Here is an 11,078-nt window from a genome sequence, read left to right as displayed (position 1 = left end):
AGTTTGAGACTGTGAATTTCTGGTCTATAATTTGAGCATCCACCATCCTCAGCTCTGCTTCAAGTTCTGCTTTTCTGGCCTCCAAGCTTTGAAGTTTGCTTGCTTCAACTTTAAAATGATTATAGAAGAGACGAGCATCTTCACGCTTGTTGGCTAATTCATCCTAGATTGCCAGTCCTCGGCTTTCTCCAAAGAGAAGATGGGGAAGATGATCAAGATTGATTCTGATTTTAGTCACAGCGTCTACAAAGTCAACAGCGAAGAGATCAATTTTGTCTTGGAAAGAATCCGACAAGATAAAGGATGGATGGCCAGAGCATATTTCTTGGAAAAGATTCCTCGCTTGGCGTTCTTTGTTAGAGTCAATGATCAACTTTCCATAACCAGGCTCTAATAGGTTTAAGAGCTGTTCCCATTTAGCTCTAGCCACTTCTCTAGGAACTTCGGCAAGCATTGACAAAGTTGAAGGCCCTGAGGAATCATCAGTCATTGAAGAACTGGGATGGGTACCTGCCAATATTCTTTCCAACTCCTCCCGTTACGCTAAAGAGAAAATTTCTATTTGAGCGAGATGGGTTGGGCACAGAGAGGATGTTGAAGGAGGTAAACCAGTGATGATCCGAGAAGTTGGTGGCACTTGCACACTCAAAGGGTCCCGAGACGTCGTTTCTTCGGGCGTTGGAATTTCTTGAGGTGCGAAACGTATGTCGAAGTCTGCAGCGAGTAACATATGTATATCGATAACCGAATAGAAATTTCGAGTCAAATACAGGGCAATAACATTTACCAGTAAAAGTTAGAGGAAGATTTTCTTCAGGTTCTATGACATTGGTAGGAATATCCTGCGTTGGTATACCTTCTTGGGGATTTGAAACAGGAGTTTGATCTTGAATCAACTCAGCAGTGACTTCTATCAAAGAAGCAGGAGTTACTGGTGAAGGATTTGGGGCTGATATGATAAGAGCCTTGCTAGGAGAAGCAACACTGGATGGATTAGTCTTGGAGGTATCTGGATTAATCAAAAGATATACAGGTTAGTGCTAATGTGCACATTGCTAGTCTCCATAAATAGAGCAAGAGAAGTACCTTTTGGTGGGCGCGGTTTCATCATAGCTCGAAGTGTGAGCTCTGAAGATTGATCAGATGTTGGAGGATTTTCTGGAGATTCTGAGGAACGAATAGTTACTTTTCTAAAGCCGCGTTTTGCTGGTGCTTTCTTTGGGGCAATAGAGTCCGAAGCCTTTCTTTTCTTGTTCACTGCGAGAGTATGATATTAAATAGGAGGCTGAAATCAAGCAAAACATATATTGACAATGAAATTACCTTTGGAAGGTTCTATTGACTTGGTTGGAGACTTATTCACAGCCTCAATTGCTTTTGGTGCTATAGGAGGAACAAGATCTTTTATTTTTGAAAGAATCGATCCGGAGGATCGAAAACACGATCTTTTGATAATCTTTCCACCAAATGTCAAAATCGGCTGAAGAATAATCGGAGTAGCCAGTGAATTCAATGACACGAGACAATCGGTAGATACTCCGTATCAACGTGGTCAGCTCATTAAAAGGTTGATCATCCTTCAGCTTGCAAGTTAATTTATCAAAAGAAGCAACAGAGAAAGTGTAAAGAGCAGGAACAGGAACTCCTTGAATTAACCCAAGTTGCCTGGCACAGTATTGGGGAGAATAGATTTCAAAGCCAGCAGCAAACCTGCCTTTTGTCGAAAATCTCACAGGGAGATCAACAGAAGTCAAGACAGATTGCCAAAAATCACTTTTGTTCTTCTGAAAGGCAGGAAGGTAAGATTTGAATTGAGGGGTAAAGAAAGGAGAGAAGGAATGTGAATTCTCCTCAGTGGAATAAAGTTGAGAAATAAAGTACCGAAAACAGGAGGATTGTGTTTTAGGAACAGAGACCAGTTTCCTGCTCAAAGTTTGGCAGATTAGTTGGTCAGGAATAGAAACCGAGAGAGGCTGGATAACTTGATCTTTGGAAAACCAAGTGGGGAAATAGAAGGTTGCCCATGCTTGAAGAAGCCAAAGGGGACCACCAAAAACGCCACTAACTTCATCTGAAGCAGTGGAAGAAGAAGCATGGGCTAAACCCCGATAGAGTAAGGCCAACAGTGTCTTGCCTAAAGAAAGCCGGGTCCCTGAAGCTAAAGCAGAAGCAACAGTAACAAAATCATTCGAGACCCTAACTATAGGGTGGCAGAAAAGGAATTTACAGAGCCAGTATAAAAGAAAAGCAGTGTGCTCCTCATCGGTAACTGCATTTTCCTTTTTAAAGTAGTTTTTCATGAATGTCCCGTAGGCCATTTCAGAATCAGATAATTTGCCGAGCGGCGAATGAGAGTCTAGAGGCAGGGTAGATGGGTCTGTACCCAAAAGAGAGAGCCCAGTAAGGCAGTGTACATCAAGCAAAGTTACCGACATAGGAGAAAAAGGGAAAAAGAAGCAGTTGGTCGAAGATGACCAAAAACAGGACAACGCGCCAATCAGTTCCCGATTCACATGGTAGTCGAAACAACTAAGACGCAAAGCATCGTGGATGGAAAGGGTATTCCAAAGACAACCCTTAGAAGGAAGAAGACGAAGGTACCATTGATAGAACTCAGAATCAAAATCAGAGAAAGCCCTAAGGCGAGAAGGACGAGAATACCACTGGTACGCCAAAATAGATGACTCATGGATGGGAAGTACCTCAATCTGATGACGAGGGAAGCGGTTTGACAGGCATTGTGGAACGAAAAAGTGATTGTGAGCAAGCGGGGCCAAGGATATAAGAATCTTCAAAATCATTCCGTACGAAGAACGATGAGATCCTTCTTTGAAATTATCAGAATCCCGGAATAGATAATATCGGTCGAGGGCATCTGATGCAGAAAAAGAGAAAGTTTGGTCCTTGGAAGCTTTGGAAGCCATGGATTTTAGTAGAGTGTCGGAAAAGATTGCAGAGATTCAAAAAGGTAAAGATGAAGAAGAACGAAAAAGGAACGATTTTTATAGAAAGTGTTTTGGAGACGAAAAGGTAGGGGCGCGAAGCAAGGTGATGAAGCGACGTCAAGAATAGGTACTATTTCTTTGATATTTAAAAGAATTAAAAGTTCTTTTAATTCTTTTAAAAGGGGGCATTTGTTTACAACAAAATCGGCATGGATGTCACGTCGGTTTAATGTCAAAATCCGATGGACAATGGAGCTCAGTCGTAGTACGTTTGGATAAAATTCGGGAATGTAGTAAGCGTGAGTGGCACCATGTCCCGAACTCTGTGACTGGAGAGAATCGGTAATTTTACCGAAACATGAAAGTTTACATTTCGGGAAATGTTGAAGCTACCGAAAATCGGCAAGATCACAACCCAGCCACGTGAATCGTGACAACAGGAAGTTATGAGCAAGAAGTGGAGATAGTAAACACGAGCAGATCGTGGGAGATCATTTATCCAAATTGGAAGTTATCCCAGCAGTTGAGATCAAGTTTTGGTGGACAATGAAATTGAAAAACGTGAGTAGATAAGGCAGTTATTGAAAGCGCCAAAATTCAAAGTTCGAAAACAAAGAAGTAACCGACAAGCAGTTACATGGTAGGAGGAGATATACGTACTCAGAGGAAAGAAGAAGAGAAAACACACACAAGAATGCAAAAACACTCAAGTTTATATGCACTTTAGTTTCATTTGCACTTTTACTTCCTGCATTTACAGCTTCCTGTAGCCTTAGTTAACCTTCAAGCCCTTTACCGCTTTCGTAGGAGTATTGTAACGTAGCTTGGAACTCTGTTGATCCCAGATCCATTTTCAATCCACTCAATTTCTACCCGCTTCCACATAACCCAGCACTACACTCTGTTTTTTCGCCACGATATTCCTAGTAATCAAGCCACAGAACCTACTTTAATAAAAACCGAAAATCACAGTTTCGGTGAAGGATATTCCTCGTCGCAAAACGAGCGAACACCTTGAGAGGAAGTACGTAGAGAAAACGGCAGGAGCACCCGTTTATCATTTGTTTGGTGCGCCAATTGGGCAAAATGGGTCCCGGAATTCCAGCGAACAGGAGGATATTGGCATATTGCCCGGAGGTACATTCTCGGTATATTCCCACTTCTCTTGAATTTCATGCTTAAATCAGGAAAAAAAAAAAAAGCTATCTTACAATTTTTAATTACAATACAATCTCATCCTTTGGTAACTCGAAAAGTATCTTGATTCCTTCATTTTATTTCACTCTTTGAAATCTTTTAATCTTCTTAAATGATTCTTTAATAGTTCTCCAATCGAGATGGAATGTTCGATTTGAGCTGTACATATTACTTATTTCGAATGAGCCTGTTACCATCATTTCTCAATGTGCTAGTTGGAGAGTGAAACCGTGTACCACTAATCCAATCACCAATGTGGTCGTTCTTGCGATGTTCTTAGTGTAACCGCAGGTGATCCCTTTTTGGTTGGACCAACAGGACAACACTTCAAAGTACTGCTCAAGATGATCCATTTGTAACAATATGATCCACTCTACATGGGTCAAGACCCCAATATCAGTATTTCTGGGTAAAAACGTAGTGTAATGGCCACTCAGGTTGGGTGTTACTTATGGATTACTCAAAAACGACATCTCCCTTCCGATGTAAGACTTGGGATGCCTTAAGCTCTCCCACTTCAAAAATTAACATCTTTGCTATTGTTGACGCTTATCGCCTGGTGATGCGTTCCTTATTGGATGTGTGGCCTGGTACATTTCTGCTTCCTCTGCAATCTTAAAAATCTGTAAGAATTTTTATCTTGTTTAAGCCCCCTCGCCTTGGCTGTCACTCTCTGCTATCATTGGATCCCTTATGTAGTCAATCCACAAACCACGCATCTACTAAAGGGAATCGTGCTCTAATACCATACGCTCGTGGGCGAAGCCCTCGAAAGAATGCTCACGAAAGAGTGCTCAAAGTAACAATATAAGATAGTAACCATTCGGGAATGAGAACTTACTTATTAATCACTCATTAGGGTCGCTCCCATTCGATGCATTATCTTGAGATGTGTGTTTCGAGGACGGACTGGGCTCATACTGGACATTGCAAGGGCGGGGAGACGAGAGGATTAGGATAAGCTATGACTTTTGAAAAGCTTCTAAAATGGTGGAGGGAGCAGGAATGGGGAAAGTATCGTTGGGTGAGACAATCAACACCAACAAGGACATTAGTTTATCAAGTAGAGGAGCTTGGATGAGAACGACCCTTTGAACGATCCATAAGTAAACATCCATTCCAAAATGTTCACCACCTTGTTTGGTTACTTCAAATATTCTTTTTGACGGCTTAGTCTATATGGATTGGATCAGGTTGCTACATTATTATTTGATCATAACATCATCAAAATTTGGCAGCGACAAAGAAATATGTTGTGCTGATATAGTTCGTAGGGGCACCGTGGATTTTCAAGTCAAAAAATTAAAGTCCTCCCAATTACGTGCAAATTGTTATGGACTAGGGCCGCTCGCACATGCCAAATGCTTAGGCATTACCAATTTGTAGATCTTGGAGGATATTTGATAAGTCTCTAAGTAATTGGACTTTGATACTTGCGTCCCCGAAGAATCAAAAAAAGAGAAATGCTCGGTGAACCTTCGAGGGTTGATCGATTGACCAGGCATTTGATTTGGATGCAACGGATCTTGCAGTTCATGATCTTGAGTGCCATGCTCATCACTTTTTTGTTAAAGTCTTGCTCGATGCACGTGGCCGAAACGATTACGTTCGTGATAACAAAAACTTTGAGAAGAAACAAAAAGACAGTCGGGAGGAGTAGGAGGAGAAGAAGAAGAAAGGTTCGCGCCGTGCTGTCCTAGCTTGGGTATCTGTGTGTTGGCCCAATCCTCCAGCTTCCTGCCTAACGCAACTGCAGTTCCCTCCAGCGGAGGACCCAACTCAGCCGCCGAACTTTTGTTCGTTATCCGTTTATTACTCGACAACACGGCCCCGATCTCTCTCTCTCTCTCTCTCTCTCTCTGCTTTGTCCCCGTCCTAGTGGAATCATGTAGTGGAATCAGCACCCTCTTCGTTCTCCTACGTACCTCCTCTCCTCTCCCCAACCCATTAACTTGTCGTGCCGAACCCACACCTTCTTCCTTCGCCAACAATGTCGTCCACGCCCTTCTCTCGTTCCCTTCCCGTTCCCGAACTGGCGCGCACTTCTCCGCCGCACAGCTCCATCGTCCCAATTCGTTACCCACGAGCTCCCAAGCTCGCGCCCTCAAGACCCACCAGCGAAAGCCGGGGGCTTTCCGGTTCTGGCAAGCTGAGCACCGCCTTGTTGGGACGACCCAGTTTGGCCCCGAACATCGGGAGCGACCCATTGGGTGTCGGAAAGTCCGAGCTTTACGGCGCGAGACGGAGGGAGGCGAAATTCGGCCGCGCGAGGCCGCGGGCGGTGGCGAGCGAAGAGAGGGCGGTGGAGAGAGAAGGAAACGGGAAAGTGGGCGGGAGGGAAGGAGAGGACCGCTATGATGCCATCGTGATTGGGTCGGGGATTGGAGGCCTCGTCGCGGCCACGCAGTTGGCGGTGAAAGGAGCGAAGGTACTCGTGTTGGAGAAGTACGTGATTCCCGGTGGGAGCTCTGGTTTTTATGAGAGAGATGGGTATACGTTTGATGTTGGGTCTTCTGTGATGTTCGGTTTCAGTGACAAGGTCAGCTTTTTTGTTTTGCTTTTTTTTTCCATTTGCATCTTCTTTTCTATTTCATCTTGAGTTCTGATCGTAGATGTTCTTCTGAAATAAAAAGAGTTCACCAACTCCTTCCCGTATCGCAATTTGAGTTCCGCACTCGTGGGGGGGCGTAGATTGGGTTGATTGAATGAGTGATGCCTTGTGGAAGAATGTTGCTTGTCAATGGGAGAGTAGTTGCAGCATCGAATCACTTTTAATTCGATGAGTTTGCTCATGAATTTCTGTCTCCGCTTTCAAGAGAGAAGAAGTGTTCTTCCTCTAGGTCTAATGCGGGCTTTTGTTCATATATACTTACTTGTTAGCTCTAATACTGACATAGTTGACATTTCCTTTTTGCTTGCATGACTTATCCGGTTCTAACTGATTAAGTAAATATACTCTGCTCTTGCTGATTAGAGCTTTGAATCTGAGCAGGGAAATCTAAACCTGATAACCCAAGCACTAGCAGCTGTGGGCTGCAAGATGGAAGTTATACCTGATCCAACTACAGTCCACTTCCATTTGCCCAATGACCTTTCTGTTCGAGTGCACAGGGAATATAGTGACTTCATTAGAGAACTGACCAGCAGATTTCCTCACGAGAAGGAAGGGATTCTCAAGTTCTATGGCATATGTTGGAAGGTTCAGCTTGATGAAGATGATTAATTTTGTTTTAGCACATCTGCCTCTGAACATCCAGACCTTATATTATTTATTTTGCAGATTTTCAATGCCTTAAACTCGCTGGAACTCAAGTCACTGGAGGAGCCAATATACCTTTTCGGACAGTTCTTTCAGAAACCTATCGAGTGCTTGACACTTGGTAAGTGTTCTCATTCTTGTAACTGAAGGAATTCTGGTCCCGTCTAAGATCCTAAGAGCTTTTCTGAAGAAAATGCAAGGGGCCAAGAGGGCAGTTCATCATAAGGAAACCGGCATTAAGTTTTGATGGGCTAATAGAAACCTTTATATAGAAATATTATACTTGAAGGAAAAAAATTCTTCAACTTCAACTATGTTAATTCCGACCAACTAATGTTCCAATTTCGGACCGTCTTGTATGGGGCATCGAAGATCCATTCTATCTATCTTTGAATCGCTTTTTGTTGAAATCTCCACCACAACCCCCCCACGCCCTTGCTCTCTCTCGCTCTATGCATGCCTGCTTTGGTGGTGTTGGGGACATCACATGAGCGAGTTACATGTTGCATAGATCCGTCACTGGTGTGTTAATGGACTTGTGTTTTTTACCTTGACAGCCTACTATCTCCCTCAGAATGCTGGAGCTATAGCTCGGAAGTACATAAAGGATCCGGAATTGTTATCTTTCGTTGATGCAGAGGTGCAACATCCTTCCTTTGTCCTAATCAAAAGCTATAACATTTTAATAGCTAAACAAATTTCAACCTGATTGAAGAATCTCAAGAATCATTCTCTTTCGTTGTTTGCAGTGTTTTATTGTGAGTACAGTTAATGCATTGCAGACACCAATGATAAATGCGAGCATGGTAAGGCTTCTCATTGGCTGTTTGTCGTTTCTACCACTCAAAGTTGCCTTGCTTCCACATGTACCGTTATGCACCAGGTACTTTGTGACCGGCATTTTGGGGGTATTAACTATCCTATTGGTGGCGTTGGTGGAATTGCAAAGTCCTTGGCAAATGGGTTGGTTGAACAGGGCAGTGATATACAATACAGGGCAAACGTGACTAATATCATCCTTGAGAATGGAAAGGCTGTGAGTTGACGTCACTTAATTAATCGATGTCTCTTTTGTGCTTGGCCATGGGAGATCTTTTGCTTATGTCTATTACCCAATCGTGAAGGTAGGAGTCAGGCTGTCAGATGGAAGGCAGTTCTTCGCTAAGACCATAATATCTAATGCCACGAGATGGGACACATTTGGTGAGTTCTTGGGGAAGCATTTTAATGTCTTTACGGCTTTGACCATAACCTGTTTGCATTTTCTTTGTTAGGATGGTTTACATATCTCTCACTGATAATCTCAATATATATCATCGTAGGGAAGCTTTTAAAAAGAGAAAATCTGCCAAAAGAAGAAAGAGACTTCCAGACACGTTATGTTAAAGCGCCATCATTTCTTTCCATCCACATGGGGGTCAAAGCCGAGGTTTTGCCCCAGGATACTGATTGCCATCATTTTGTGCTTGAGGTTTGGTGTTCTAGTCCTTGATTCTGGTCTCTGAGCTTTTGGCTAGGAAGATATAACCAAAACGCCTCCTATGCTGTCTCTCTCAATTATGTAGGATAAATGGTCAAGACTAGAGGAGCCTTACGGCAGTATATTTTTGAGCATTCCAACCATCCTTGACCCATCATTGGCTCCTGAAGGACACCATATTCTTCATATATTTACAACTTCTTCCATTGAAGATTGGCAGGTTGGTTGAATACTTCTTGTACTTTGCTTTGGGCATTGATGCATGATATCGGCACTCTGAAAAGTGGGTTTCATTTGGTGGCAACAATGAGTGGAAACATGCTGTTTTCTAATCGTTTCAGGGACTCCCTCAAAAAGAATACAAGGAAAAGAAGCAGCTTGTGGCTGATGAAATCATAAGAAGATTAGAGAAGAAGCTATTTCCAGGACTCGAATCTTCCATTGCCTTTATGGAGGTTTGGGCGACATTCATGTTTTTATTTACTGTCATTCAGAAAATTCATTTCTTTACATCCTCAATTAGATGATAGTCATAACAAAGATGCAGAAAATATATCAAAAATATATAAATATGGCATAAATTATAAGACCTCCCATGCCATCGTTGGGTATTCTGGCATGTGATTGCAGTAAATAAGACAGATAGAATGTCTTAGGCTGACACAGAATGCTTGATAAGATATTCTCCTTAAACAAGTAGTCATTGTGAAAGTGGCAGAGCATTTCATACATTAAACAAATCCTCTTACCAAAGTCAATGGTATGACTCCTATTTGATCTCCTTTAAAATACTGTTGTGAGCATACCCTCAAGACTCTGCTGGCTTTAGTAGCATGTCAGTAAGTTGTCGCCCATTTGCATGATCACTTCAGTCTGTACCATAATAGTACATCTAATTTCTGTAGGAGAGACTGGACTAAAATCTTGCATTCATTATAGTCAAACTTACATTAGTTATTGCAAAAGGCTAAGAAACTGATGGCAATGAGAGCATTTTGGGGTTATTAGGAAAAGAGGGAACAGCAAATGTGCAACTTTTGTTCTATTTTCTAAATGATTCAGCTGACTGCATTTGTCTATCCTAGAGAGAGCTAGTTCACATTGTAGAAAAATTGTACCTGTACTGCAACGAGAATTGATTGAATCTAAAGCCTGATCATGTCAAGGAGATGATGTGGAAAAATGGAAGTAAAGAAGATGGGTTACAGAGACAAAAGAAACTTTCATGTAAATATTGTGTCCTGTCTCTTGAGAGCTTTCTCTCTAAATCCAGGTGGGGACACCCAAAACGCACCGGAGATACTTGGCACGTGATGAAGGAACTTATGGACCAATGCCACGTAACGTTCCTAAAGGCTTGTTGGGAATGCCTTTTAATACAACAGTAAGTACTTGTTGTCAGCCTTCGCTGAACCTCAAAATTTAGTATTCCCAGTTATTAAGAATCACGAAGTTGCTAATCATTAAGCAAATTTTCAGGGCATAGGTAGCCTTTACTGTGTGGGAGACAGCTGCTTTCCAGGACAAGGTGTCATTGCAGTAGCCTTTTCTGGCGTGATGTGCGCTCATCGAGTGGCTGCTGATATTGGTAAGCTGGAATGAGATTATGGAAGATAGGTTTATTCATCTATAAAAGAATGTTATAAACGCCTGTAGACCTGGAGAATCTTGTGCCTATCTATACACAGCATTATCGGTGTGGTTTCTTACTGCAGATTTTCTGAATTTCCTGAGCCCATTTATGCTGTGTTTAGCTCTGGAGTCTCGAGATTGAGTTGTTTTACAATGTCGGTTCTTCAGCATAACCTCTCTCTCTCTCTCTCTCCAGGGCTTGAGAAGAAGTCACCCATATTGGATAATGCCCTGCTTGGTGTACTTGGTTGGTTGCGTTCGTTAGCCTGAGATCATACTGAGGAATTCATCATCAAAAGACCAATCGGATTAGAATTTTTTTTTCCATCAAAATTTGCCGCAGATAGTGTACGTAATGAAGCCCCGTGGTCTTTGCAACATCTTTGTGCATCGGCAGAATTCAGAATTAGATGCACTAGATCTGCTATTGTGAAAAGTTGTCTTACTCCACTAATTAAGATTAATTTTTTATAATCTACTGATTATGCATAGTTTTGATAAGCATAAATGGTAGCGGAGTTCTCAACTACTGCGTTAAGATTGTGAGAGGATCTTTGCATTATAC

At 42.2% G+C, this 11,078-nt stretch overlaps 1 protein-coding gene across 1 annotated transcript; it reads left to right on the top strand.

The window, feature by feature from the left end:
- The first annotated feature begins 5,878 nt into the window (after nt 1–5,878).
- Nucleotides 5,879–11,014, top strand: LOC115671424 (prolycopene isomerase, chloroplastic). The gene is made up of 13 exons (XM_030592984.2): nt 5,879–6,681; nt 7,135–7,341; nt 7,423–7,522; nt 7,959–8,041; nt 8,151–8,207; nt 8,285–8,437; nt 8,526–8,604; nt 8,724–8,872; nt 8,967–9,101; nt 9,223–9,336; nt 10,155–10,265; nt 10,361–10,469; nt 10,710–11,014. The coding sequence occupies exons 1-13, from the start codon at nt 6,133–6,135 to the stop codon at nt 10,781–10,783; spliced, it is 1,920 nt and encodes a 639-aa protein (XP_030448844.1). The 5' UTR covers nt 5,879–6,132; the 3' UTR covers nt 10,784–11,014.
- The last annotated feature ends 64 nt before the right edge of the window (nt 11,015–11,078 follow it).

This window comes from Syzygium oleosum, unplaced genomic scaffold (assembly GCF_021117445.2).
Source record: "Syzygium oleosum isolate NSW1041296 unplaced genomic scaffold, Sole_v2.1 Sole_v2.25, whole genome shotgun sequence".
Lineage (NCBI taxonomy): Eukaryota > Viridiplantae > Streptophyta > Magnoliopsida > Myrtales > Myrtaceae > Syzygium > Syzygium oleosum.
This window is presented reverse-complemented; position numbering and strand designations above follow the sequence as displayed.

What these genes read in the sequence shown, in the direction of transcription:
- LOC115671424 (XM_030592984.2), top strand. Translation starts at nt 6,133, where the DNA reads ATGTCGTCCACGCCCTTCTCTCGTTCCCTTCCCGTTCCCGAACTGGCG. An exon ending in CACGAGATGGGACACATTTG is followed by an intron (nt 8,605 to 8,723) that starts GTGAGTTCTTGG and finishes ATATCATCGTAG; the next exon opens with GGAAGCTTTTAAAAAGAGAA. An exon ending in TCGAGTGGCTGCTGATATTG is followed by an intron (nt 10,470 to 10,709) that starts GTAAGCTGGAAT and finishes CTCTCTCTCCAG; the next exon opens with GGCTTGAGAAGAAGTCACCC.